The following is a 27,311-nucleotide window of genomic DNA, read 5'->3' as shown; positions in this document are numbered from 1 at the left end:
TTTACATCGAATACATATAACACTTTATTTTTCCTGAATATATATATTTTTTTAATACTCGAATTTTTTTCCCAATTTGATTTTTCTCTCATTAACAATTTTAATGCTATTCGTTAAAACTGAGAACTCTTGCTATTCATTTTCATAGCATATTCGATAGTACCTATAGCAAGTAACAATGCAATAAATGAACAATATCACATACGTAACCCATTTTTCTACAAGAACTAGCTACCATATAAAGATAAATGGACAAACATCAATTATACATCCATGGCATGAATGTAACTCATAAAAGCATGAATTTTTGTTACACAGTGCTTTTTTTTAGTTTTTATACAAGCTATGATAAAATACTAACTTATATACATGGGAAACGGGCATTATCCTCGATTTCATCTGCAGTTGTCTCAGTAACCTAAAATCGGAGAAAAGGAGAACATCTTAAATCAGTCAACTGAGCATCAACAAAATTTCGTATGAATTCTGAATAATGAAAATTATAAATAAAATAACTTCCACCACTAATTATACGATAATTTGTTTTATAAAATAGCATTCCAATGAAGATGTGTTGCGCTGATTATGTTCTACACCCTATCCGACGAAAACGGGAGGACATTATCATTGGTAGCAACTCATAGCCAGGCCAAAAATCTAAACGCATATTCGAAAAGGGGCATGGAGCACATATTATCGATTCAGTTGAACCCCGGACCACGTAGAAAGAATGATGTAACGCATACTTTTATGGTTGATTTTTCCCCAAGTGAAAAAGATCATTATCTACGGAAAAGACTACTGCCTTTTCTAGAGCAGCGTGGGGTGGATTGCCTACTATGACCAGTCTTCGGAACGCAACGCGGTGCTGATGTGCAACCTTTTTTTGCACTCACTTGAACTCTCACTCGTTGTATACACATGCGCTCGGGCGCATCAACGCGCACTGAAACAAAGTTGAAATGTTTTCTTGTCAACACCGTTCGCTTTATGGTTCGAACATCCTTACTGCACCGTATTCTTGCACGGGTTTATATACACCCATATCTCGCTATACGGCCGCTCTTTACACGGTATTTCGCTATAACGGCCCTCTTCAATTCAGGCACATTTTCGATATACGGCTAAAATGTGTCGTTATAATGGCAAAAAAAAATTCGAGGATTGGTTCAAAAATCACTTTCGTTCAAAAGTGAAAAAATATTTGCATTTTTGTTTATAGATTATTGTTGGTTTTTATGTATGTATGTTGTACGTATTGTATGTTTTTTGTTTATGTTATGTATGTATTTTTGATTTAAATGAATTTAATTTTTTTTTTTTCCAAAATATATATTTTTATTAAGGCTCATATGGCGTCAACCTGACGGGGCCGGGAGTTCAATATTTCGACAATGTTTGCAATTGTCGAAATATTGAACTCCCGGCCCCGTCAGGTTGACGCCATATGAGCCTTAATAAAAATATATATTTTGGAAAAAAAAAATTAAATTCATTTAATTTTTGATTAAAATGAAATAAAAATAAAAAGATAAATGCATTTTGAATGATAAACCATGTTACATATTTAACAAATTTGGAACCGATCTGATTGAATTTGTATGAATTTGTATTAGAATAATTGATTCCTTATATGGCTTTTCGCTTTGCGGCCGAATTTCGTGGAACACATCTAGGCCGTAAAGCGTGGTATGGGTGTACTCAGTTTTAAACCGCGCTCGAATCTGGTTTGTCTGCCTTCGCTGTTGAGTTTTCTTTCATCACACAAGCGTATACGGTTGGTATAGAGGCGCGCTGACGTTCTCATGCTCGGCTTAGAACGAGCGAAGACAAAAGGGGCGCTAGAATTTGATATGTGTGTATAAAATGAGGAGGGAATTACACAAGTGAGAAGTGTTGTTTAGTATCTGAATTCTGCGCTGTGTTCATTTTGTGCTCACTTGTTTCTGAGTTTAGTGCAGTTCGTACCAAGAAAGAATGCGTATTTGTTATAAACGAGCGGTGATGAAAATTAAACTCGAGTGCAGCGCAGCCTATATTTACTGAAAACTAACTCTGACCATACACGGGCATGTTGCCACTACTCAAATTACGCTAAACAATGGTATAGCAAAAATGGCGTTACAGTGTTTCTCAAGGGTATAACTCCGGCCAGTACTCCGGAACTAAGGCCAATTGAGGAATACTGCTCGATTGTGAAGCAATCACTGAAGAAAAAAGATGGAACTCCAATTTAACTGAAGGATTTCAAGCGGAAATGGTATTTGACAGTAAGGAAGTGAGTAAGAAGAATGACTGAAACAATGGTCTTACAATTATCATAATGCCTTCCAATGTATACCTGTTACATTGAACTATGGAACGTAAAACGCTATTTTTACCGCAACAAGATATTCATGCTTGTATATTTACGGGTTTAACCTTTTTGACGTTACAACATAAAGGCAATAAGTCAAGTCAAATTAGGAATTTGTGTTCGTGTAGTCTTTGGCTCAGCTATTCTCATTTGAACATATATCTACCTCGTCCAGACACTGAAATGAAAGGGCCAGGCCCATGTTTGAAATACTATCCGGGAAGCCAGGTACTGTTTTAGCTTCCAGAACATTCAGCGATAGCTGCCAAACACAAGAAATTAAAATCGTTATCAGTGATTTAAACGCTTAGATCGGTATGGAGGAGGAATTCAGACAGGTGATTGGTAAGTTCAGCGCCCATTCGCGAACCAACGAAAATATCGACTTCGCTCCCTCCAAGAACATGTCCAAGAACACTTGGACATAACCACAACAAACGGAAACACAAATCAATAACGTTTTGGTCGACGGCTGATACTTCTCAGACTAAGATTGGGCGATCTTGGATCGATAAATAGAAGATCGATATTTTCTTCTTCGATTTCCGATTTTTTGGATCAATTCTTTGTACTCCAAAAATCGCGAAAATCGATAGTTTCTTTTCGTTCTTCACCTGACAAATTTCATAAACATTGGATCCTTTTCAAGATTGTCAAATTAATTGTCGTAAATTTAGTCGAAGCAGTTTTGTTTTTTTTCCTGCTGGATGTGAACCACTGCGTCCATTATTTTGAACTATTGTGGTACACCCCTTTTTTGTACTGAACTTCAAGCTTATCTACTGCTTATTGATGAAGAGTAGACTGAAAGCTATAGCGAGATTGGTGCAATCAGGAACAATATGTTTGATAAAATTCATAATCCTGAACGGCGACGCAGATCAAATTACCTTGGGCTCCGGAATAGCTCTACCAAGGTGTTGAAGTCTGCGTCTTGTTAGAGCTCCGCAGTTACAGAGCAAATGTTCCGAGGTTTCGCTTGCGGCATTACAAAAGTGAAAAATATCATCTTGTGCTAAATATATGTTTTTAAGATGGTATTTACTAGGGCAGTATCGTATTACAAAACCAGTGAATGTGCTGAAGTCTTTCTTATTGAGGCTCAGCAGTTGTTTTGTAATTTTAATACTCGGCGTAATATTTTTTTTGCCTGTTTAAGTTTTGCAACCAACCAATTGGCTTTTTAGCTCATTTTTCAACACACAGTCGGAAGGTCAACAGAATGGTTCTGAACCAGTGAACGGTGAATTTGAGCCGTTCCTGGCAAGTTCATCTGCTCACTCGTTGCCCTCTATACCGCAATGGCCAGGAATCCAGGACAGGTGTACTGAATTTATCTGACTTGATTGCCGTAAAAAAGGAAATGCATTCACAGACAATTTTTGAAGAGCATTCAAAAGCATTTAGAGCTTCAAGTGCTGCTTGACTGTCTAAGAATATGCAGATGTTAACATGTCTAAAGGGTGTGTCACATCAAATTGCATCACGGAAAAAACGCTGTAGAAATTTAATTTTTAGGAATTATATCTTCAGCTTTCGCTTATAATCAGATAAGAGTGTATAGATCACGTTGGCCATGCTTCACTGTCAATTTTTCGTAAATTTGGAAAAATGTCGTCGAACGAAAAAGAGCGTCGTGAATTAATCCTGTGCACTCATTTCGAGAATCCGGAGTTGTCACATCAGGACATCGGTAAGATGCTGGGAATCGTCCAATCCACGGTCAGCAGAGTACTAAAACGATACTTCGAGAACCTAACCATCGACCGGAAGGCGAAGAACGGCAAAAATGGATGCTCCGTCAGTGAAAAAGATCACAAGCGCGTAGTTAAGCAGTTTAGACGTGATCCGAGAAGTTCGGTCCGGGATGTCGCCAATAAGCTGAATTTGTCAAGTTCATTCGTCCAGCGGACCAAGCAGCGGGAGGGCCTGCGTACATACAAGGTTCAGAAGGCTCCTAACCGCGACGAAAGGCAAAACATGGTGGGGAAGACGCGAGCCCGGAAGCTGTACACCGAAATGCTGACGAAGCCGCATTGCCTGGTAATGGACGACGAAACCTACGTCAAAGCGGACTTTCGTCAGCTGCCGGGCCTGTTGTTCTTCTCCGCAGAGGACAAATTTAGCGCTCCGGAGGAAATTCGCATGCAGAAACTATCCAAGTTTGCCAAAAAGTACATGGTGTGGCAAGCGATCTGCTCTTGCAGAAAGCGGAGCGCCCCCTTCGTGATGACCGGCACGGTAAACGGGCAGGTTTACCTTAAGGAGTGCCTACAGAAGCGCTTACTACCACTATTGAAGCAGCACGAGGGCCCGACCATCTTCTGGACGGACCATTTTTCGACTAACCATAACTCGCCGAAGAATAAAAATCGGCATTACCAAAATATATTTTTTATTAAGGCACATGTGGCGTTAGCCTGACGGGGCCGGGAGTCCAATATTTTGACAATTTTTGTCTTACAACTATGTTAGTAATATGTAACCGATTACTCGCGGTTGGCTCGAAGTTAGTATTACAAGTGTTCTCATAATTGGTATGTTGCAGTCTTCGATGCTCTATACGTGTGCCCGACACGGGCTACTTCCTATTGGGATGCAGCTGACCATTAATCAGCAACGCTCCCTAGTCTGTACCCCATATCTAGCGTGGTGCGTCTTTCTCGACTCGAGGAATCCAGGATAGAATGGTCACTAGCCGGCGCAATCATCAGTTCGTGTAGAGTTGTCATGAGCGGTACAACCTTTGGCTCTTGTTGGATGATCAGTGGACTGCACAACCTTTGGCCCGTGCATCTGTAAAGAGTGTGTGTATGTATTGCCGCGACTAAGTAAAAGTTTATCGATCGGATAGGAGGGATATGAAACGGTGACACAACGAAGGAAACATCATTAAACGTTGACATCGGCGTTTCTGAGGAACAGGTATAGATGAAGCAGAAGATCAGGATCCCGGCTACCTAAGATATCCCGGACAGGGATATCCGATTGTCTGCCTTTTGCTCTCAGTGTTCTAGAGAGCTGAGAGCGAGCAGCATGGAACCGGATACACGACCAGACAACATGCTCGATGTCGTGGTAGCCATCGCCACAATCACAAAGATTGTTTGCTGCGAGCCCAATGCGATAGAGATGCGCGTTTAGGTTGTAGTGATTGGACATAAGCCGAGATATCACGCGAATGAAATCACGACCTATATTCAATCCTTTGAACCATGCACTCGTCGAGACCTTACTGATAATCGTGTGTAACCAACGACCGAACTCATCTTCACTCCACATGCGCTGCCAACTAACGAGTGTGTCCTGACGAGGAATGTGAAAATATTCATTATAGGCAATTTGCCTTTCAAAAAGTATGCCATCTGAAGCGCCCACCTTAGCTAGCGAGTCCGCTTTCTCATTCCCCGGAATCGAGCAATGAGAGGGAACCCATGCTAAGGTAATCTTGAATAATTTTTCGACCAAAACACTCAATAGATGTCTTATTCTTATTAGGAAATAGGAATAAATCCGCTCAACTTTCATTGAGCGGATTGCCTCTATTGAGCTGAGATTGTCTGAAAAAATAAAATAATGGTCGATGGGCAGTGTTTCAATGATCCCTAGAGCATAGTATATCGCACCCATTTCTGCGACATACACGGAACAAGGATCTTTGAGTTTGAAAGAGGCACTGGAATTTTCATTGAAGATGCCGAAGCCAGTGGACCCGTTTATGTATGAACCGTCAGTAAAGAACATTTTATCAGATCCAACTTTCCCATATTTTTCCGAAAATATCGACGGAATAACATTGGAGCGTAGTTGATCTGGTATTCCATGGATTTTTTGTCGCATGGACAGATCAAAAATGACAGAGGAATTGCAATAGTATGGGAAGCAAACTTGGTTGGAGATGCCTGGTGAAGGGTGCACGTCGTGGGTAAGGTACTCATGGTATAAAGACATAAAACTTGACTGAGGAGTCAGTTGGAGTAGATTTTCGAAGTTATCAATCACCAATGGATTCATGATCTTGCAACGGATGAGAAATCTGTAGGATAATTCTGTGAACCGAAGAGTAAGCGGGGGTACTCCTGCCAACACTTCGAGACTCATCGTATGTGTCGAATGCAAACAACCCATGGCTATACGCAAGCAACGATATTGTATCCTCTCCAGCTTCATATTCTCATATTCTTCATATTCTCAATCCTGGCAGCTGATCGGAAGCAAAAACTGCCATATTCTAACACTGACAATATCGTTGTTTTGTATAACTGAATGAGGTCTCCTGGATGGGCACCCCACCATGTTCCGGTAATTGTTTGGAGAAAATTGATTCTTTGCTGGCATTTCTGTTTCAAATACGCAATGTGTCTCCCCCAGGTACACTTAGAATCAAAATATACACCCAGGTATTTGAAAAACATAGAGTGTTGGATCGTTTTGCCGGATAGGTGAAGCTGGAATTGGGCGGGTTCGTGCTTCCTAGAAAAAACGACCATTTCAGTTTTCTCCGTAGAGAATTCGATACCCAGCTTGAGGGCCCACGTGAACAGATTGTTCATGGTATCTTGCAACGACTTTTGCAGAGCGACGGGATTAGTACCCGTGATGGAAATAACTCCATCATCTGCAAGTTGTCTCAGCGTGCAGTCTCTAGTTAGACAATCATCCATATCATTGACGTAAAAACTGCACAAGAGGGGGCTTAGGCAGGAGCCTTGCGGTAGGCCCATAAAACTGTAACGAGAAGATTTTGAGTTGCCATGAGAGAAATTCATGTGCTTTTCTGACAGTAAATTGTACAGGAAATTATTCAGAATTGGTGAAAGTCCACGATTATGAAGCTTCTCTGAGAGAATTTCCATGGAAACTGAATCAAATGCCCCTTTGATATCAAGAAAAACGGAAGCCATTTGTTCTTTGCGAGCAAATGCGATTTGGATTTCAAAAGATAGCAGCGCGAGACAATCATTCGTCCCTTTACCTCGGCGGAAGCCAAACTGCGTATTTGACAGCAAATTGTTCGTTTCGACCCACTTGTCTAAACGAAGTAGAATCATTTTCTCTAACAATTTGCGAATACAGGATAACATTGCAATCGGCCTATACGAGTTGTGATCGCAAGGCGGCTTGTTGGGTTTTCGTATGGCTATCACTCTCACTTGTCTCCAGTCATGCGGGACAATATTCAGCTCCAGAAACTTGTTGAACAAGTTCAGCAAACGCTGTTTTGCCAAGTCGGGAAGATTCTTCAATAAGTTGAATTTAATCTTGTCCTACCCCGGAGCTGAATTGTTACATGAGAGGAGGGCAATTGAGAATTCTACCATCGAAAAATTCTCATAATCGCATTGGAGCGGAATATCGCGTACGACGCTTTGTGCAGGAACAGAATCGGGACAAACCTTCCTTGCAAATTTGAAAATCCAACGGTCAGAGTATTCCTCACTTTCATTGGTATGGTTCCAGCCACGCATTCTCCTAGCCGTATTCCAAAGAGTACTCATAGCGGTCTCCCTTGACAAACCATTGACGAATTTCCGCCAATATCCACGCTTTTTTGCTTTAATCAGACCTTTTAGTTTGGCTTCTAGAGCTTGGTACTTTCGAAACCATTCCACTAATCCAGTTTTCCTGAATTTTTTGAAAGCGGATGATTTTTCAAGGTAGACCTTTGAACATTCCTTGTCCCACCAAAGTGATGGAGGACGACGTCGGAAAGTGGTAGCCGGTACACGTTTCTTTTGAGCTTGAAGTGCGCTATCGTAAATCAAACTTGATATAAAATTATACTCTTCAAGGGGAGGAAGTTCATGCATCGAAATGATTGCTTCAGATATTAATTCTGCAAATTTTCTCCAGTCAATATTCTTCGTGAGGTCATACGCAATATCGACTGACTCACTAGATTTTGATTCATTGGCGATCGATAAAATTATTGGTAGGTGATCACTACCGTGGGGATCTTGGATTACCTTCCATGTGCAATCCAGGGATAATGAAGAAGAGCAGAGAGATATGTCTAGCATGCTTGCCCGTGCAGGAGGGTTGGCTATCCTAGTTGCTTCCCCAGTATTTAAAACTGTCATGTTGAAGTTGTCGCACAGATCATAAATCAACGTGGCACGGTTGTCATCGTAGAGTGACCCCCATGCTGTTCCATGGGAGTTGAAGTCACCTAAGATTAACCGCGGCTCCGGCAATGCCTCGATAATATCATAGAACTGATGGCGGCCTACCGTAGTCCTGGGAGGAATATATATCGAAGCAATGCAGAGTTCTTTGCCATTGATTTGTATCTGGCAAGCGACAACTTCAATGCCTGTAATCGATGGGATAGTGATTCTATAGAAGGAGTGACGTTTTTTGATCCCCAATAGTACGCCACCAAACGAGTCGTTACGATCTAGGCGAATAATGTTGAAATCGTGAAAATTCAGCTCGTCGGCTGAACAAAGTCATGTTTCACAGAGAGAAAATACATCACAGTTAGAACTGTGAACTAAAAATTTAAATTGGTCTAGTTTAGGGATGATGCTTCTGCAATTCCACTGTATGACAGTGGTCAAATCCTTGACCTCTTGCGCTGAATTAGGCATCGAGGGAAATGAACGCTGCTAGAAAGCCACATTTTTCTTTCAAAAATGTTCTCACAACCGGAAGCAAACATAATAATATGCTTTTAAGAGGATCATTTATATTTAAAGCATTTAAAATGTTATCCACAAGGTCTGAAAGCGCAAGCAGGCCAGGTAGTGGCTGTTGCTTCGACCGCGAAAATGGAACAGACGTGTTCGTTGTTGTTCCGGGAAGTGCTGAGGACCCCTGGTTGGTAGCATGACCACGTAAACCGGGAGGTACTTGCTTCGGCCTATTCTCAGCACGTTCAGTTCGAGGCTTCATTCCAACTTGGGAAGTTTCGGTATTCTTTCTGGGGAGTGATGGAAAAGAAGTAATTTTTCTTTTCCTGATGGCACCCTGTGATGTACCGGAACATCCGGCATTGGGAGCGTCAGCAACAGGCTCGTCGTTCTGCAGAATGGAGTAGGGATTGTCCTGTGTCGTTGGCAAAGAACTCTTAAGCATTTCTGCAAAAGTCCGCTTGGAACGTTCCTTTAAGGAACGCTTGAGTTTTTCCCCTCGTTGTTTGTACACCGGACATTGAATAAGATCATGAGGAGTCCCGCCGCAATGAAGACACTTGTGCTCTTTCGCGCAAGGATTCTCATCATGGCTCTCTCCACAATCTGCGCAACGTTTTTTATTGCAACAATAGGCGGCCGTGTGACCGAGTTGCATACATTTGTTGCATTTCATTACCCGGGGTACAAACAATCGAACATAGCGAAGTGCCCCTATTGCAACGTAATTTGGAAGGGCGGAACCCTCAAAAGTCACACGAAAAGAGTTTGTCCGATTGAGAATTCTTCTGTCATTTTTATGTGACACAGATTTCAGTCGATCGCATGCAAGAATCTTCACAGTTTTTAGTGTGGAGTTCTTGAAGCGACCGACACCGTCGATTATCTCTTTTCGGGTCAAACCCTTTTCGGTTATTACGCCGTCTTTTTCGACGTTGCAACAGGGTACGTATACACGATACTCAATCGCAAAGAGGTCGCAGCGCGTTATTTTGTTCGCTTGGGTCCTGCTTGAGACGACAACTCGTAGTTTGTCTGGCCCCATCCGTGTAATTTCGGTAACGTCAGAAAAATGTTGAGTTAGTTCCTTCGAGATACAAATGACATTGAGAGGTTTGGATTTTCGTCTAAAGTACACAATGAATGGGCCTTTGGAGCCTTCAGGGTATTCTTTAGGACGAAAATCCTGTTTCTCGTCGATTTCCTCATCTTCGGAACTATCAACTTCGTAAACAGAATTTTCTACCTCAATTTCTGCTTCATCCTCCTGCTCTTCAGGAGGAGGTTCGGTATCAGAAATATTCAATTGCGTCAACGGGGGGTCCTTTCCGCCCTCAGCCATATTAGAAAAATCGGCCAACTGTTCGATATGAACAGAATATAATAATTATCAAAATGAAAAAGTAAAAAAAAAAATATTATAAGGTTATGCTGCGGATAATATTTTTATTAATTTAGTTTATTTATATAAAATTCTAAAATGAAAAAAAGTTCCAATAAAATTTCAACGGTAATGTAACCAAGAAAAAATAGACACCCCTAATGCCAACGTTTGCCGATTTGGTAAACACACAGATGAACAATGGTGTAAATCGAGCACAGATGGTAGAAGGAATGATAGGAGGACAAAAGAAAAATAAACTTATACTTGCCGCTGCTGTGTGGCGTGTGTGATAAATCTGTCTGAATTGTATCCTCTGCGTCTCGGTCGCGCACCACTTTGAGCTTCGCTCTACTCGCAAGCGCAACCGATGAAAAAAACACAGTTTGATTCGATGTGGAAAAAAACACCTTTGTTGGATCGTTTCGAAAACCTATCCGATCTACTTGCGAGTTATCGAACGAATGAATAACTCGCAAGTAGATCGGATAGGTTTTCGAAACGATCCAACAAAGGTGGATCGCTTACTTCGATTATCACGTAATCGGCATTACGTGATAATCGAAGTAAGCGTATAACATTCACTCGCCTCCTATATTCTCAACTCCTTTGCCCTGTCGGTGATTTCATGACGGCCCTGGAAAATAGAATATATCTGGGCTCTCAAGTTTTTTTGTAACCTGCATGCTGAGAAGTAAAATAAAATGCCTTTGATGTTTGAATAGAAATGTAAAAAAAATGAGTGGGTTATATCTATGATATAGCCGCAAGGTTGACGTGGGACTACCTTAGCTTAGCAATCATTTGTTTGTATTGATTAAATTTTCAATTGAATGAAACAATTTCCGAATTCAATTGAATTCAATATAGTAGTAAAAAGATATAATGCCATGTAAGGTCGATTCATGCATTGTGATAGATTATGTTTTTCGTTACAAGTAAATTTAATGACAGTCATTTTACGTTTGGTATAATGCCTAAGGCAAAATATGTGAACGGAAGAATACTCAAACGTCATCTAATTCAGCCTCCTCAGACCCAGACATTTTGGTTTGGAGTCTGTGTTTGGCAAACACATTACAATCGGAACAAAAATGCCCGCGACTTGCATGTATTTGCAATGCCGATTTTCCCAGACACCTTAGTATTAGGTGAACACATTTCAGTCGGAACAAAAATACCCCCAACCTGCATTAATTTTCAATGACAATTTCCTCAAATACCATGGTTCTGAAGTCTTTGTTGGGGTAACACATTTCAGCCGAAACAAAAATACCGCCGACTTACATCTATTTGCAATGCCAATTTCCCTACGCTCCATGGATTTGAAGTCTGTGTTAGGGAACACATTTCGGTGAGAACAAAAGTCCCTATACTTTCATCTATTTGCAATGCCGATTTTCCCAAGGCTGCTTGGTTTTGATGGCTGTGCTGGGGAATCCGTAAATCGGGCCAATCAAAACGAGGCAGTTAGGGCGTTTAGATAACGCTTAACATTTTACAGTTATTCAATTGTTTATCTGATGAAAAACAAATAAAATTGCGATAGAAGCGTAGAAATATTCCCTATCAATTGATGCAAACATCTTTCCGATCCAGTAAGAAATGTTCGAGTTATAAGCATTCGTAATCTTTCATTTTACCCCCCATATACTCCGGTTAGACGTAGTCCCACGTCAATATTTATGCATAAATCAACACAATTCCTCATTCAATATTAACTCTGAAGTCATGTGTTTTCCAGAAAAGTTCTATTACGAACACTGCACTGACGACCTCGCAGTTGTGTACTCAGACGCCCCTATTCTGTATCTCGATCGATTCGTAATATTCCGAACGACTTGATAAAATTCCAATCTGTATTCCGTTCGAGTTGTTATTGCATTTCGTTCGATCTGTTTCTCTTCGATTAAGTGGGCAAAACGTTCGAAATAGAAAATGCGAAATTATAACTCGAACGAAATAACGGTTTCGAACGAAATGGAAATCCGTCGGAATATAGATAGAGCTTGCTTGCGTGGCACTGATTCAAATGGGGACGCCACGGTGATTATCGTCAGCTGGTCAGGTCCGACCAGTGGGCCTTTTCTTTATTATCTACAGTCGAGGACGCAGAAGATCGAAGAGGCCACGACAGGAAGAGGCCCTACGGAAGGGACTATCAGCATCGCTCCTTCAGATGCTTCAGCGTCAGCATCGGGACCTTCCGGGGACTTTCATCGCCTATTCCCTGCCCCATCAGTCTCCGTTGAACTGTCCGAGAACTCACGGACAAGTTCAGTTCGTCCCGGATCGTTTTCGAAACTTTGAAGGGATCTTTCTTGGAGGCTCGCTTTATGGCAGAGTCATTCTTCGCGTTCGTTTTCCTTGGGCGTTCAGGCGTTTCGATTTTTTTTTTTTTTTAACTTTACTGCAAACACATTCCGAGCTATTTTGAGAATGTGGACAATGGATCATAATCCCAATTATCGGCTTCTATAGCAAACTCAAATTTAAACGTTATTGCAGATGAGTTATTCACGAAAGAAAAAGTTGATGTAGAGAAAATCGATCAAGTCACTTACACCCCTTTCGTTCTGAGCCCCTCAATTGTATCCAAATGTCAACATGACGTGTGATTACGTATTGAAAATTCATTCGATTGTGATGTGTTGAGATGTCATGGAGGCGAAAAGAGTTAACTCACGCTTAACTTTTCAATAGTCCTGTAACTCAACAGCAAGGACCTTTTTGATCGATTCTCTTCATTGACTCTCTCTTTCGATAACCACAGCTTGTAAACAGATTTTGCGCCAGTTTTTCCATATGAGGGGTTCAGAAGGAAAGGGATGTAAGTGACTTGATCGATTTCCACAATGTCAAATACAGCTGGAGATGTGTTTGCAGCTATGTTATGACCAAAAGAGAGGGTAGATGTAAAAAAATCGATTATTTATACCCCTTTCATTTTGAGGTTTCCCTCTACGCTCCAGGTTGTTGATGACAGCAGAAAATGCGTTTATGGCTGAGTTATTAACGGTAGAGAATGTCGGTGAAGAGAATCGATCAAAACAGAAGGGTCATTTAGAAATGTTAAGTGTCGATTGTTTTTGAAAAATGTGCTGCCGCGGGACATATTCAAGAAGTTAAAAATGCTCGAAGTGAACAGAAGATCGATCTTTGCACAAAAAAAGATAAACGTTATACGAAGACTGGTTCATGGTAAATTCAACCAAAACCTAGACTCGAGCTTTCAGAATCCCACATGTGCTTAAGATAGTTAAACAGCACTCATCGAAATGTCTCAGTCATCTCTGCAACGTAATTTGAAGATTTACAGCTTACCGAGAACAAAGCACTCACGGTCTCACTGAAAAGCAGAAAAATATTGTAACCTGCTCACAGGACGCGGGAAGTTCCTCTTTTCAACATTTATTGAACATAACCTGCAAAATGATCGAGTGTATGCAGCACAGTTCTCAGACATTTCCTGGACTAGTATGGACATCTAAAGTTTTCAAAATGTGATTTGGATGTTTTTCCATGAATTTGAGGAATTGCCGCTCCAGCTCTCTTCCGGCAAAAAAATATTCAGAAAATTAATCTCGTTTTTTATTACCTATGATATTATTTCAGAAAGCATCGAAATTTTTAGAATAACTCTTTAATAGAAAGTTTTGGTGGATCTGAAAAGGACCAATGAGTTTACGTGGATTTGTAAAACGAAGTAAAACGTTTCGTGATTCATTCTGGTTCTCCCAAGATCAATACAGAAGATTTGTGTTCTCATTGCCAATGCACGTATCGAACTCAGTATGCATCTCTTTTTCTTTGCATCAGCTTCAGTGGAGATTTATATTTGTTTCACCACCACCATTATCTATCTTTGACAATGTATAAAATCAACAACGTGCGATTCAATCGTATAACGTTTGCATTCAAAAAATGGACAAAAATTTCCGATTTTCCATGGGTTTACCTTAACACACACTGGCGAAACTTACCATGCAGCATCAATCATAGTAACCCGAGTCAGCAGAAAAAAATTGACAGCTCAGTCGAACTCTAACCGTGATGGCGAAAACAGTGAAGCTACCCCGTTCAGAAATATGCGCGTTCAAAGAACGGTACCCCGCCGCGTCGAAAACGGACATCGTGCGGCACTTTGTGGACGCCGGATACACCCGTTCCGGCATCTACAACATCTTGGCACTAATAGACAACAATCAGAGCATCGAAAAAAAGCCCGGTCCCGGACGGCCGACGACCCTGAGCGACAAGAAGCTCCAAAGGATGCTAAAGGTCGGTGCAACCGGGCAAACAGTGAAAAAGTACCTGGTGAATATGGACATACATCTCAGGAAGCGGTAAACCCGTCCACTGGTCTCGGAGCTGCAAGTAATATGCCACGGCAGCGTCTGAATAATATGGTCCAGTCGGTTTTCCCGGCGAATCGCTACGTGACGGTAGTGATGAACGACGAGACCTATCTCTCCATGAATGGCAATGACTGGCAGGGCAATTCGTATTTTAGGAAGTGAAGGAAGTGAGCTCCGACGTGAAGTTTATTTCACATACCAAGTTCCCCAACAATGTACTGCTGTGGCTGGCAATCAGCGAGAAGGGGATACCATAAGGGCAAAGACACGGTGTTCTAACCGGATCTGGCGTCGGCCCACTACTCGAAGCGATCGTTAGAGGAGATGGAACGGTTGAATATCGATGTGGTACCCAAGTCAGCGAAACTGTCCAACGTCCCCCATCTGCGTCCCATCGAGAATTTCTGGGCAAACCTGAAGCGTAGGTTCCACTCCAACAATTTTGTCGCGAAAACTGAGAAGAAATTGATAAATAAAACGAAGAAAGAACTCAGAAACATGCCTACACGCATGTTTTCGCCCGCCATGGTGAATGTTCCGGTTAACTGCTGGAAGGCCGCTCTCAAGGGCGTAGATTTTTTTTGCAAGCTCATATCATATAGTTACTTTCCATGGGAAATTTATCAAACTCAATGTCTTGGTTTTTATCACCATCCGAAAAAATGCAAACGTCACAAACACTTTTCACCAAATGATATGAAAACCAACGATGTGCAAAATCCATAAGTTTCCGCACCAATCCACTCAAAGCTTTTCTTAACGTTGGTAAACAAACCAGGCTTTTCAGAGCACCCCTTCTCATAGCCAACGATTCCATATTGAACCCAGCCGCAAACGAGCGGTCCACCAGAATCTCCGGTACAAGATTCGATTTCTCCCCGGAAATACTTCCAAATATTTTCAATTTTGACCAGCCTTTCATCAATACCCATCGTTCCATATAAGGCGTAAAAGCCGTTCCAGGAGCGAGAAGGGGCATTCGATGAACCTCATCGCCTTCGAGTGCTCGAAAAGCACTGATTAGGGCGGCAGCTCTTCAAGTACACTGGATTTTTTTTTCGTGATGTTTTTTACGCGATTCTCTCGAAATTACGCGATTTTTCTTACGTGTTTTTCTTTAAATAAAGCGATTTGCTTCATTGGAAGGAGAAAGAGAAGAAAAGAAATTCTGCGAGAGCGTGTGCGAGTGTGGTGCAAGCACCAGGGATTGGGCTATCTTTTTTTACGCGATTCTCTGGAAATTACTACATTTACACGATTTGCTCCAAATTACGCGACTTTTTTGCGTGCACGCTTTTGTCGCGTAAAGAAAGAATTCAGTGTAACTGACAAATCTTCTCAGCTAGCCATGAGATTCCACGAGTTATTGTCTTGCCTTTTCATACTAATCGACGAACACCAGTAATCTAATGAACTCCTATTCGGAATGGCCAGAAATGTGGACACCTTTTTCCATCGTCAATAATGTTCGATCGTCGCTTACGCATGTTTTTCGAACTGCTCCGTTCTCCTATAGATCAACCACCATCTCCGTAACTTTTATCTAAGGGCAGAGAGACGAACATATCAAAATAAAAACAGCTCAACCTTATTGTCGATCGATTTAAAAAATTTAATGAAATCGCTTTAGGAATCGCGGAAGAATAATCAGCTAAAATTTAGTGTTTATTCATAGAATATTGCAGTTAGAAGGAAATCCTTTAATTTTACCGCAAACCAAAGCAAAGGATAAGGAGTTTTTTTAACACTTTGACGTCCGCACGATTCGTAAAAAAATATGCGCTCGGCGCCGGCAGCGCTAACTCGGATTACTTGGCTCGTCGCCGCCCGTTCTTGACATTATCGGGAAATTAGAAATTGAATAGAAATAGATCTAGATCTAGATCTAGAAATAGAAATCTTATCTTATCGTTAGTTTTCATAAGTTCTCAACCCTATTCCCCTAATTTCATGAAATTTCGAAGATATACATACGTAAATATTACAAGCATGTCCACTATATGGCAATGCGGATAATCATCGAATAAATGTTCTACTTTTCGGTCTGTTTTAATTTTATTAAAAGCATTGAAAAACCTTCGACCGATTATTTCGAAAAACAGTATATTGAAATGCAAGAAACTGCATTTATGTTTGGTAAAACACGAGTTTCGAAAGATATAATAAAAGTTCTTAATATGTCCGTTTTTCCCCACCTTCCCTACTTATAAAAACATTAAAATTGATAGTCTGTGTATGTTATTGTAACTTAAACCGAACCCCAACAGAATGCCAATGATGCTCAAGTGCTATCGCCGGCCACTGAGATACTATGCGCACGTAACCACTGTGGTGTCGCCGGCAGTCAGGCGCTAGTTTGCGTGCGTAACCACTGTGGTGTCGCCGGACGCCAAGGTGTTAATATCAGCAGCATCACAACGTAACCTACAAATACGCAACAACCAACTTAACTTGTTCAACAGACGTTTAAGATGAAAAACATAAATAATACTAAAAAAGAAGCAAATATGCCACAAAGTGTAAATGTTTTTACTGAAATTTCAGACTTTTCCTGAGATAATGAAATGCGTGTATTAAATAAGTATTTTTTTATTCAAATGTTACAAAATTGTCCATTAATTTCAAAGGTAGCGGTATAGTATAAGTGATGACAGAAACCAGTAAATTAGATACAATAAAAAAGTAGATAGAATATTAAAATAAAACAACTCTAAAAGATCTCGAACCCGACTCTATTATTTAAAATTAAAACCATATGTGTAACGGAACGTAAAAATTCTATTTATAAAAATATACATATATTGGAATATTTGAAACATGAAGAGAGCAATAGTAAGAAATAAGTAGTTATAACAAAGTAAATAATGTTTTCCATAACAACATTGAGATTTCGAATATTACTTAACCAAAAGTTGTATTTGAACACCTTTACGTCATAATATAACTATGAAGTTACACGCTCTTGTGCAATTCCCAAACACTGGTTCCAAAGAGTTACTTGCTTCCTGAAGCTGCATCTTGTTCAACCATAATATCGACTGCTGGGTTATTCAGTTGGGACGAACTACGTCCATATGCTCCTCCACTACTACTCAAAGCCATTCGTTGCATTTGACGTATAACTGTAGCTGCGTGATATGCTTGCTTCCAACGCGACTTGGCGAAATTCTTTTTAAGCTGCTCCGATACAGTTCCATGAATATTCTTACTGCTTGCTGCATTGCCAGAAATCCAAGGATGTGCCAGAGCTTGTTTACATGTGAATCTTTTCTCCACATTCACGCACATGAGATTCTTGATAAAATCCTTTGCTGATTCACTTATCTCATCCCAGTAAGGAGCATCGAACTCAAATTCACCTTTCAAAATTTGTGCAAAAAGATTGGCATCATTTTCGTCATAAAAAGGAGGATATCCGCATAACAAAATATAAGATATAACGCCTATGCTCCAAACATCAACTGCTTTCCCATAAGGTTTCTGAGCTAATACCTCAGGTGCCACATATCCTGGCGTCCCACAGGCTGTAGCCATAAATCCTGAATCTTCCATTTTTGACAGGCCGAAATCACTTATCATTATTTTACTTTCCTCTGCCGGACTATAGTATAAAAGATTTTCAGGTTTCAAATCTCTGTGTACCACACCTTGTTCGTGCATGTAATCGACTGCTTCGAGAACTTGTCGAATCAAACAAGACGCGTCTTTCTCGGTATAAGAGCCTTTCTCCACAATACGATCAAATAACTCTCCACCGGTGACCAATTCCATAATCAAGTAAACCTTCGATTTATCTTCATATGTTTCAAACAGTTGAACTATATTTGGATGCGTAAACCATGTTTTATCCTGATCCGCCTCGGTTCTTCTCGCGCTAAATCGTTTGAGCACACGTATTTCATTTTCCAACGAATCTTCTTTTCCTTTCAAAGCTTTCTTGTCGATTATTTTAACCGCATATTCATGACCCGTTTCACGGTGTTCGCACAGACGAACTTCCGAGAACGCTCCAGTGCCAAGTAATTCCTTGATGACGTATTTATCTTCGATGCAAGGTTGTTTCTCAAACTCCTTGTTATCCTTACGAACTTTCTTCCCCGAATCTTTTTTTCCGAATAATGGCATACTTCAACAGACCAATGCACACCGCAACACAGAACTTGCTCAGTTCAAAAAATGTTAGCTATTAAATGCACAGTATAGAACGAATTGCTATATTTAAAACTTCTGTAAAATTGTTGATATCCAAGATGCTTTCCAATGTTTACTAGTAAGGATTCCAGACCTGAAAGCAAAGCAGAGAAACAAATTAGTTTAACAATGTATAGCTGACCTCAGAAAAAATAACAATATATAATACTATGTTTTTTTGCGCATATACACTGCGTTTCACAACTATAGAGCCACTCTTTTTTTAAGTTTCCAGAGATATGTAAGAAGTCGGTTGAATTGATGTATATAGTATAAGATATAGAAACTATCTTCATTTAAAAGACTGGCCATTTGAACTTTATTGTTGTATTCAGGCGCGAAACATTCAAAAACTTAAATTCCAGTATTTCATTACTATAGAACCAGATGGAAAACTTTCACTCCTTCACAAAACGAACGTCGATTTCACATGAATTACAATGAGTTTCTAATTAAAAAAACACTTATTTGTAAAATATTTGGCCAATAAGGTAGAAAAACAGTATATTGAATTGTAATAAACTGAATCAAAGTTTTGGGGGATATAATTGAAGTTCTTCTTAACATGTCCGTTTTACCCCCACGTCCCCTTTAAGTGATTTGAAGAGCTTAAACGAGCAGTATTAAGCTCTGTGTAAAACGAGATACACATTACAACATGGTGCAACTTCTCAAAACCACTCCGAATGGGATATTTGATCTGATTGAGAACTAAATATGACCTACGAAAAATTATTGTAATTCATGTGAAATTGCCGTTAATTTTGTAAAGAAGTGAGAGTTTCTATAGTTAAGAAACACTGAAATTTTAGCTCTTTGAATGTTTCGCGCCTGAACACAACAAGTTCAAATGGCCAGACTTCAGTGAACCAGGGTCAAATCAGGTATTGAAATGTTCCAAAACATATAAATAAAATTGTCTTTTCCATGATTTACAGTACTTCCAAAGGATATTTCTACAAATTCACGTGTTTTAAAGCTTTATAAAATACATTTTCTATTGGTGTCAATGCGCCCCTCATTTGAGCTAACTTTCAATCAACCACTAGATTATTTGCTACGTTTTAAGACTTTTTCTGGATTATAACACTTACATTTATTACATTTATATATTTAAACCTTGTAATTAATGCATTTCGTTGACCTCAATTCTAATCATGTTTTGTACGATTCACTGATGATGGTTTGTCCACATGATTACTATGGCAACCGCTTGGCGCGCTGCAGTTTGTTAGTTTTGTTTTGTTGTCCTTCGCGCGAAGCAGGAATAAAGTTTCTCTGTGTTGAGTCCTGTTCACCTTTAAAATGCCCAATAAAAGGCAATATTCTGAAGAAAGGTCCTGAATTATGAATGGATCAATATGATGACAGTACATTCAAAGAATGAGAAATGCAACATCTACTTGAAAATTCGGTTTTTTTCATTTAAAAATTGCGATTTCTAAAATCGGACAAACCAGGATCATAGGTGGACAAATCATGATTCATAATTTCTCTTTGAAGAAAATCCAAAAAAAAACCTAAAAAATGAACAATTTGAACACCTTATGGTACTATTAGAAACTAGAGACTTAGGGCTTTTCAACAAATTCAAACTCGTCTTGATTACATGTGATTTTCATGAAGAAAAATCGATTTGCATTTACTAGTTGCGTGAAAACACCCAATCGGACAAACCAACATCTCATATCTTAACCTTTCTCCACAACTGGACTAAGCGTACCATCGGTACTTCGCGTACCTATAGGCATAAAATAGACCCCATTCATAGTCCTTAGCATCCTGTCCAGCAACTCCTATCCCTACCTCCCGCGGTACCGATTGGGGTACGAGTAACCATAGTGAAGATCGGGTAACCAATCCTTGCGGGTTCTTGATCGTATGCTGACAGGGAAGGACAGGGGCGGCTGATGTCTGTCTTCGTGCCAGCGGGTACTCTTAAAATACTGTGCACTACTATCCTCCGGCGAGACAGAGGGTTGTTACAGACCCTGCAAGCCATCCGTAAAATTGAGAAGCACAGGAAAATTTACAAAATAAATCGAAACAGGACAATCGGACCTGACCCACTCAAAGAACATGGACTAGAGATTGGAAACTCGAAACATGGAACTGAAAGTCTCTCAACTTTCTTGCGAGTACCAAAAGGTGTGCTGGAAAGGTTCGATGGTGCGATCGTTTCAAAGTGGTTATACCATTTACCAGACCTGCGGCAACAAACACGAACTGGGTACAGCTTCAGCGCTCAGGTCAGTCAAGATGAAGAGTTCAGGCCGGTAATTGGTAGGTTCAGTGCCCATTCGCAAACCAACGAAAACGGCCTAAAATTTACTTCGCTGCCTCCAAGAACATGGCCATACGTAACACCTTCTTTCAGCACAGCCTCCAATACCGGTACACCTGGAGAGCGATCACGAGCCGATTCGTCAGAAAGATCGTACGATCCACGATTCTTTAAAAATGAGCCGAGGTTCTTAGATGAACCACGGCTCTTAAAAGAACCACGATTCAGAAAAGAACCACGATTCAGAAAAGAACCACGATTCAGAAAAGAACCACGATTCAAAAAATGGTTCTTTTAAGAGCCGCAGTTTATTTGTATAGAACCGTGGATCGCACGCTCGTTCTGACGGACCCTGACCTGCGGCATTGCGGGGAAATATGTTTCCCATTCTAAATTCCCCACCACAATATTTATTCCTATGTTTGTGACATGCTGATTTTTAAACGGTTTTATTTAGTTGCCCTGTAATTTGTATGTTTGTAACATGTTAGTCTGTAGCGTTGTACCATATTAAGAAATTTGACTCCTTTCCTGTTGCCCGATTGATCTGAAATTTGGAACACACCTTTATCTTTGCAGTCATTATAAACCTGCGTATTTCATGATTTTATAAATACAAGATGGCTGCCGCTACAAAATGGTGGATGACATATTTTCTCAAAACCCCATTAATATGGGTTTTTCCCATACCCCATCAATAAGGGTATCAAATGAAAGGGCTTGACTAGTAGAACACAGTTATTTATGAAAAATGCAAATCCAAAATGTCCGCCACCACAAAATGGCGGATTACATATTTTCTCAAAACCCCATCAATATGGGTATCAAATAAAATATCTTATCTAGTAGAACACAGTTATACATGTGAAATACAAATCTGAAATGGCCGCCACAACAACAAAATGGCGATATATATCTATATTTTTCCAAAACCCAATTAATTTGGGTATCAAATGAAAGGGCTTGACTAGTAGAACACAGTTAATCATGAGGAATGCAAATCAAAAATGGCCGCCAGCACAAAATGGCGGATTACATATTTTCTCAAACTTGTGGTCCCCATGGCCTAGTGGTAAGCGTGGCGCTTGCCAAGATGGGGGCTTCGAGTTCGATTCCCGTTCGGGTCAGAAATTTTATCGTCATAGATCATTTTTCTGACTTGCATTGGTAAAGGGGAACTGTCTAGGGTGTGGTGGAATGAGCATTGAACATTGCCAGTCCTTAAGAAAAGCCACAAAAACCCGGAAACAGCTCCTCTAAGCGAATTGACGCCGCTGTAAGCGTCTTTGCCAGTCCTGGTGGTACTCGGGACGTTAAGCAACAGTATCACGATGGTCCTCCTGCGAGATAGTGGGGTTGGTCGCAGGCCTTGCAAGCCGCACCACTAAAACATTAAACAACGAACGATATACAAGAAAAAATTGTGAATCAGGCCATGTTGTAAAGACGTCAAGCTAAAATAAATAAATATTTTCTCAAAACCCCATCAATATAAATATCAAATGAAAGGGATTGACTAGTAACACAGTTATTTATAAAAAATGCAAATCCAGAATGACGGAATACATATGTTCTCAAAACAAACCCCATCAAAATGAGTAATAAGTGAAGTGGCTTGACCAGTAGATCACATCTATTCATGGAAAAAAATAGCCAATTACTTTTCTAAACGGTTTCATTCAACTTGACCTGTTTGCAGCGGCGTAGTGTGCGGGTGGCAAACCCGGCATTTGCCGGAGGCGCTGGCCCTTTGGGGCGCCAAAATCCTAGAATTTTCAAAAGCAATTTTCTTCCTCGAATTATATTTCATCTTTCAATTGAGTAAAAAGACATCCATCATGCATAGTTGCTTCTTTCCGTACATGAAACCAATAACCTCTCTTTGATTTTCGAAAAATTGGAACACCCAACATCATATTACACCAATAATCTTTTGATTTTTCCGTTATGGCGGGTTTACATAAGGGAGATCTATAGCTATAGATGGATTTATTCACGTGAAAATAGGTGTAAACGAGTGAGAATAAATATGATACACTTATTCGAGGTATATATAACTTAAATAAATTCAGCATATGAATGCTGAATTCTTGTGAATTTCTCACTGGTGAAAAATCACTAAAGTTGGATGCAGTTCTACTTCAGGTGAATAAATTCATCGAAAATATGAATATATTGATTATAGAAGTTCACGCTAGTGTAAACGGTTGATGCGATTTCTATAAATCTCATCATATTTCTTCGCATGAATATATCACTAGTCTAGACCCACCCTTACGCATGCCTGGGCGCCCCTCCGTGCTATGCGATGTTTTACAATTATTTAAGCAATAACACGTTCCTTGTTCAAATTGAATAGGATTTTCAAAAGAAATTTGATAGAGTAGACACCTAAGTGTAATTATAGTGATAAATTTGAAAAAAGTGGTATTTTTTAGGACACCATTTCCATAATTTGCCAGAGCCGCTGTCTACCCTCACTACGCTACTGCCTGTTTGTATGTATGTTTGTATGTCTGTAGGGTTGTGTATTCCATTATCTTGAAAAATCCAATTTGGCCGCCGATAAAAAATTGCTGAATGGCTCGACTTGGAGAACACACTACATTATGAACAACATAAATTCAAAAAGGTGTATGTATTTTTTTTTGTAATGATTTGATTTGAAATTATTTGACTAATAGAATACAGCACATCATCAAAATATTCCGAAGAAAATTAGGTAAGAAATAAAAATAAAAAAAGTTGAATAGTTTTATTGTAGAGAAGTATACTAATCATGCAGATAATGTACTGAAAACTAGTGCACCCGTGGCCGAGTGGTTAGCGTCTCACATTATCATGCCGGGTGTTCGGGTTCGATTCCCGTTCTGGTCGGGGGATTTTTCGTCAGAGAAATTTCCTTCCACTTGCACTGGGGTCACGCGTATTCTAGAGCTTGCCCCTCGGAATACATTCAAGGTGTGTTATTTGGCTTAAGGAATCTCAACTATGTATTTATAAATGACGCTAGTTAATGCATACGATGAGACGGCAAAAGTTCCACAGGGAACGTTAACGCCATTCAAGAAAGAATGTACTGAAAACTAGAAAATGAAAAAAGTAAAATAAAAACATTTTATGTTAAACGGTGTAATGTACTAAAAGCTAGAAAATAATTATGCAAGTAGCAGTTAGTAGTTATCACATCCATTCCTCTAATAATCTAGGGCAATGATGAAACTGAAATAAAATCGTAGCCTGGCTAGAGAATTATCAAAGGAACTGGTAGGGAATGTGTTAAAATTATACCATCATTGGAATATTTTTTGTCAAAACAAAAATGAATATTTTTTATGTATCAAACATTCTTACGCAAACATTATTACGCTTACGTATCAAAGTTAACGCTGTCAGCAGACCAAGCTGGTCTTACCGCGAGAGTACACTCCCGACATTCTTCCAAATGGAAGGTAAAAGTGACGAACCAGCCAAAAGTTTTGAAAGTCACTATAAAACAGAAAAAAAATAATCTATATATATATATATATATATATATATATATATATATATATATATATATATATATATATAATCTATATATGTCTGTCTGTCTGTCTGATTCTTATGGACTCGGAAATTACTGAACCGATCGACATGAAAATTGATATGAAGGGGTTTTTGGAGCCGGGGAAGGTTTTCGTGGCAGTTTGAGACCCCTCCCCCTCTCTAAGGGGGGGGGGGGGAGTGGGTCTACACTAATTAAACACAAATTTCTACATTACTCGGGATTTAATCAAGCAAATGAAACCAAATTAGGCATATTGAGGTTTTAGGGTGCAATAGGCACAATTCTACGGCTCTAACCGTTTGACAAGACTTTTGAACTACTGCACTGATGATGATCGACATATCAAATTAAAGCCAATTAGCTCGTAGTTGTTATACAAAAAAACAACGTATGCAAGAAATTCGAATTTTATTTTCGTTATTATAGATTATATTTGTTTTTTATATTTTTCATGGTTTCCGGACCAAGGGTGCTATATATTTTTATATTTTTTTCTGGAAAGCTGAGTATTTTTCTAATAACATATCTCGAAACCAGAATGGCGTTTTTTTCGCTTTTGAGTTGATTCTTGATTCTTCAAAGTTAACCGATGGTCCAAGAATTTGTTTTCTCTTTTTTCCAAATTCATAACTTTTGATCTGCTGGACCGGTTCAGATGATCGACATATCAAATTAAAGCCAATTAGATAGTCTTTTTGGAAAATATAAGATAAAAAAGTCGATTTGTTTTTGTTTTTACAGACATTTTGTGAATGAACACAATTTTTCGTCAACCAAGTCAATAGCAAATCCATTTAACCTTATCAACTTGATTACCCTTTGACCCTTTACAATTCCCTTTTACTATGAATTTCCTACTACTTCAACCAAATTTCGTCATTATAATATATAATTATTTTCGGGCACTATTGGCATTCAAGATTCTTCAATCACTTGCAAATAACATGTTTCTCCGTTGCATGAGATACATGTTCGTTACAGAGAATATCATAAAATAAAGACAGCTCAAATCGGACAATTCCTTCCTCGAGTTTTCCGCTAACTAAGGGTGGGTTTAGACTAGGGATATATTCATGTGAAGAAATATGATGAGATTTATAGAAATCGCATCAACCGTTTACACTAGCGTGAACTTCTATAATGAATATATTCATATTTTCGGTGAATTTATTCACCTAAAGTAGAACTGCATCCAACTTTAGTGATTTCTCACCAGTGAGAAATTCACAAGCCTTTACATATGCTGAATTTATTCAAGTTAAATATACCTCGAATAAGTGTATCATATTTATTCTCACCCATTTACACCTATTTTTACGTGAATAAATCCATCTATAGCTATAGATCTCCCTAATGTAAACCCGCCATAACACATTTGGATAGAAGATATAGTATATCGTTATTTCGCCTGAAAATCCATTTCCACTTTCATATAAAGGTCAATTTCATAAGCGCAAATATCAAATGAACTAACAACGCTATCATGATGCAATTGTATTATATATGGGAATTAAATTTTCCGAATTTTTTTCCGAGTGCGAGTCCGAGTCTTACCTCAAGCTCCCATTCTAGCCCTAGGGCCAGATCCATCTGCTTTTCTTCTGTGGCAAAACTTCATCACAAGGGAATTCGCGACAGGTTGGAGCATTCAGTTGGGAAGTTCTCCCCAATGCCGTTTTATTCTACAGACTTGGTTGCACTAAATTCTATCTTTTTGCATCGGTGGGTCACTTGTTGCGTGACGTTTTGATTCGTACGAATATGTGAAAATTTAAATAATGGGGTGCAAATTTTATTGTGGTATCCCGAAAACTAACAGAAAATTTGGGGAAAATGACTGAATGTTCTATTCATGAAATTTGATGAAATTTCCAAAAATCGGCTTAGTAGTGCTTTGATAGACTAAATATGTTGAATTTATCTCGTAACCATGATCTACAACTCCATGAACTACTAATGAAGTCTGAGTACTTATCACATAATTTTGCAATTAGTGTGCAGTTCGACATATGTTGAACATTTGCTCAAAGATCTACGCGATATTTACGTGATGTTATGAATAAAAGGAACTAATCTAACATTTTCCTCTACTGACGTCATTCTTCTTACTCCATACGAAGCAGAAGAATATAAGGATATAACAGTTTCTATTGTATATGTAAACTATTCTGCAAACGACATATGAGCTTGAATGTTAACAAAATCCGTATCATTTTTGTTTCCTCAAGATTAGGAATGCCTTAAACTGTTGACAATTGGAAATCAATAATCGCTTTCACAATCGGTGGTACTTACCATTTCATGTATTTCATTAAATTCGCGACGTATACTTTAGCTATTAAATACGACCTGAAATGTGTTGATGCTTTTTACGTCAATATACGCCTTCATGAGACATATTCGTTCTTACGACAGAAGTGCTTTCGAAGTGGCACATGAAACTGAAAAACTTATCACTACAAGTCCCTAGATGAATTAACAACTAGTAGAAATAACATACATTTGATATCGTTCTTGACACGAAAAAAAACAGATTATTGTAATTAGAATAATATCTCG

General features: G+C 39.3%; 1 protein-coding gene across 2 annotated transcripts; it reads right to left on the bottom strand.

The window, feature by feature from the left end:
* Positions 1-27,311, bottom strand: LOC129765850 (calcium/calmodulin-dependent protein kinase type 1). 2 transcript variants are annotated; one of them, XM_055766287.1, is made up of 3 exons: positions 27,048-27,311; positions 17,634-19,012; positions 1-418 (listed from the first exon to the last, which is right to left on the bottom strand). In XM_055766287.1, the coding sequence occupies exon 2, from the start codon at positions 18,850-18,852 to the stop codon at positions 17,722-17,724; it is 1,131 nt and encodes a 376-aa protein (XP_055622262.1). In that variant the 5' UTR covers positions 18,853-19,012; positions 27,048-27,311; the 3' UTR covers positions 1-418; positions 17,634-17,721. The 2 variants fall into 2 exon arrangements, with proteins under 2 accessions (XP_055622262.1, XP_055622263.1); XM_055766288.1 differs by having other exon boundaries at positions 17,654-19,012.

Source organism: Toxorhynchites rutilus, chromosome 2 (assembly GCF_029784135.1).
Source record: "Toxorhynchites rutilus septentrionalis strain SRP chromosome 2, ASM2978413v1, whole genome shotgun sequence".
NCBI classification, from domain to species: domain Eukaryota; kingdom Metazoa; phylum Arthropoda; class Insecta; order Diptera; family Culicidae; genus Toxorhynchites; species Toxorhynchites rutilus.
The sequence above is the reverse complement of the archived record's forward strand: the minus strand, read 5'-3'. Positions and strand labels throughout refer to the sequence as shown.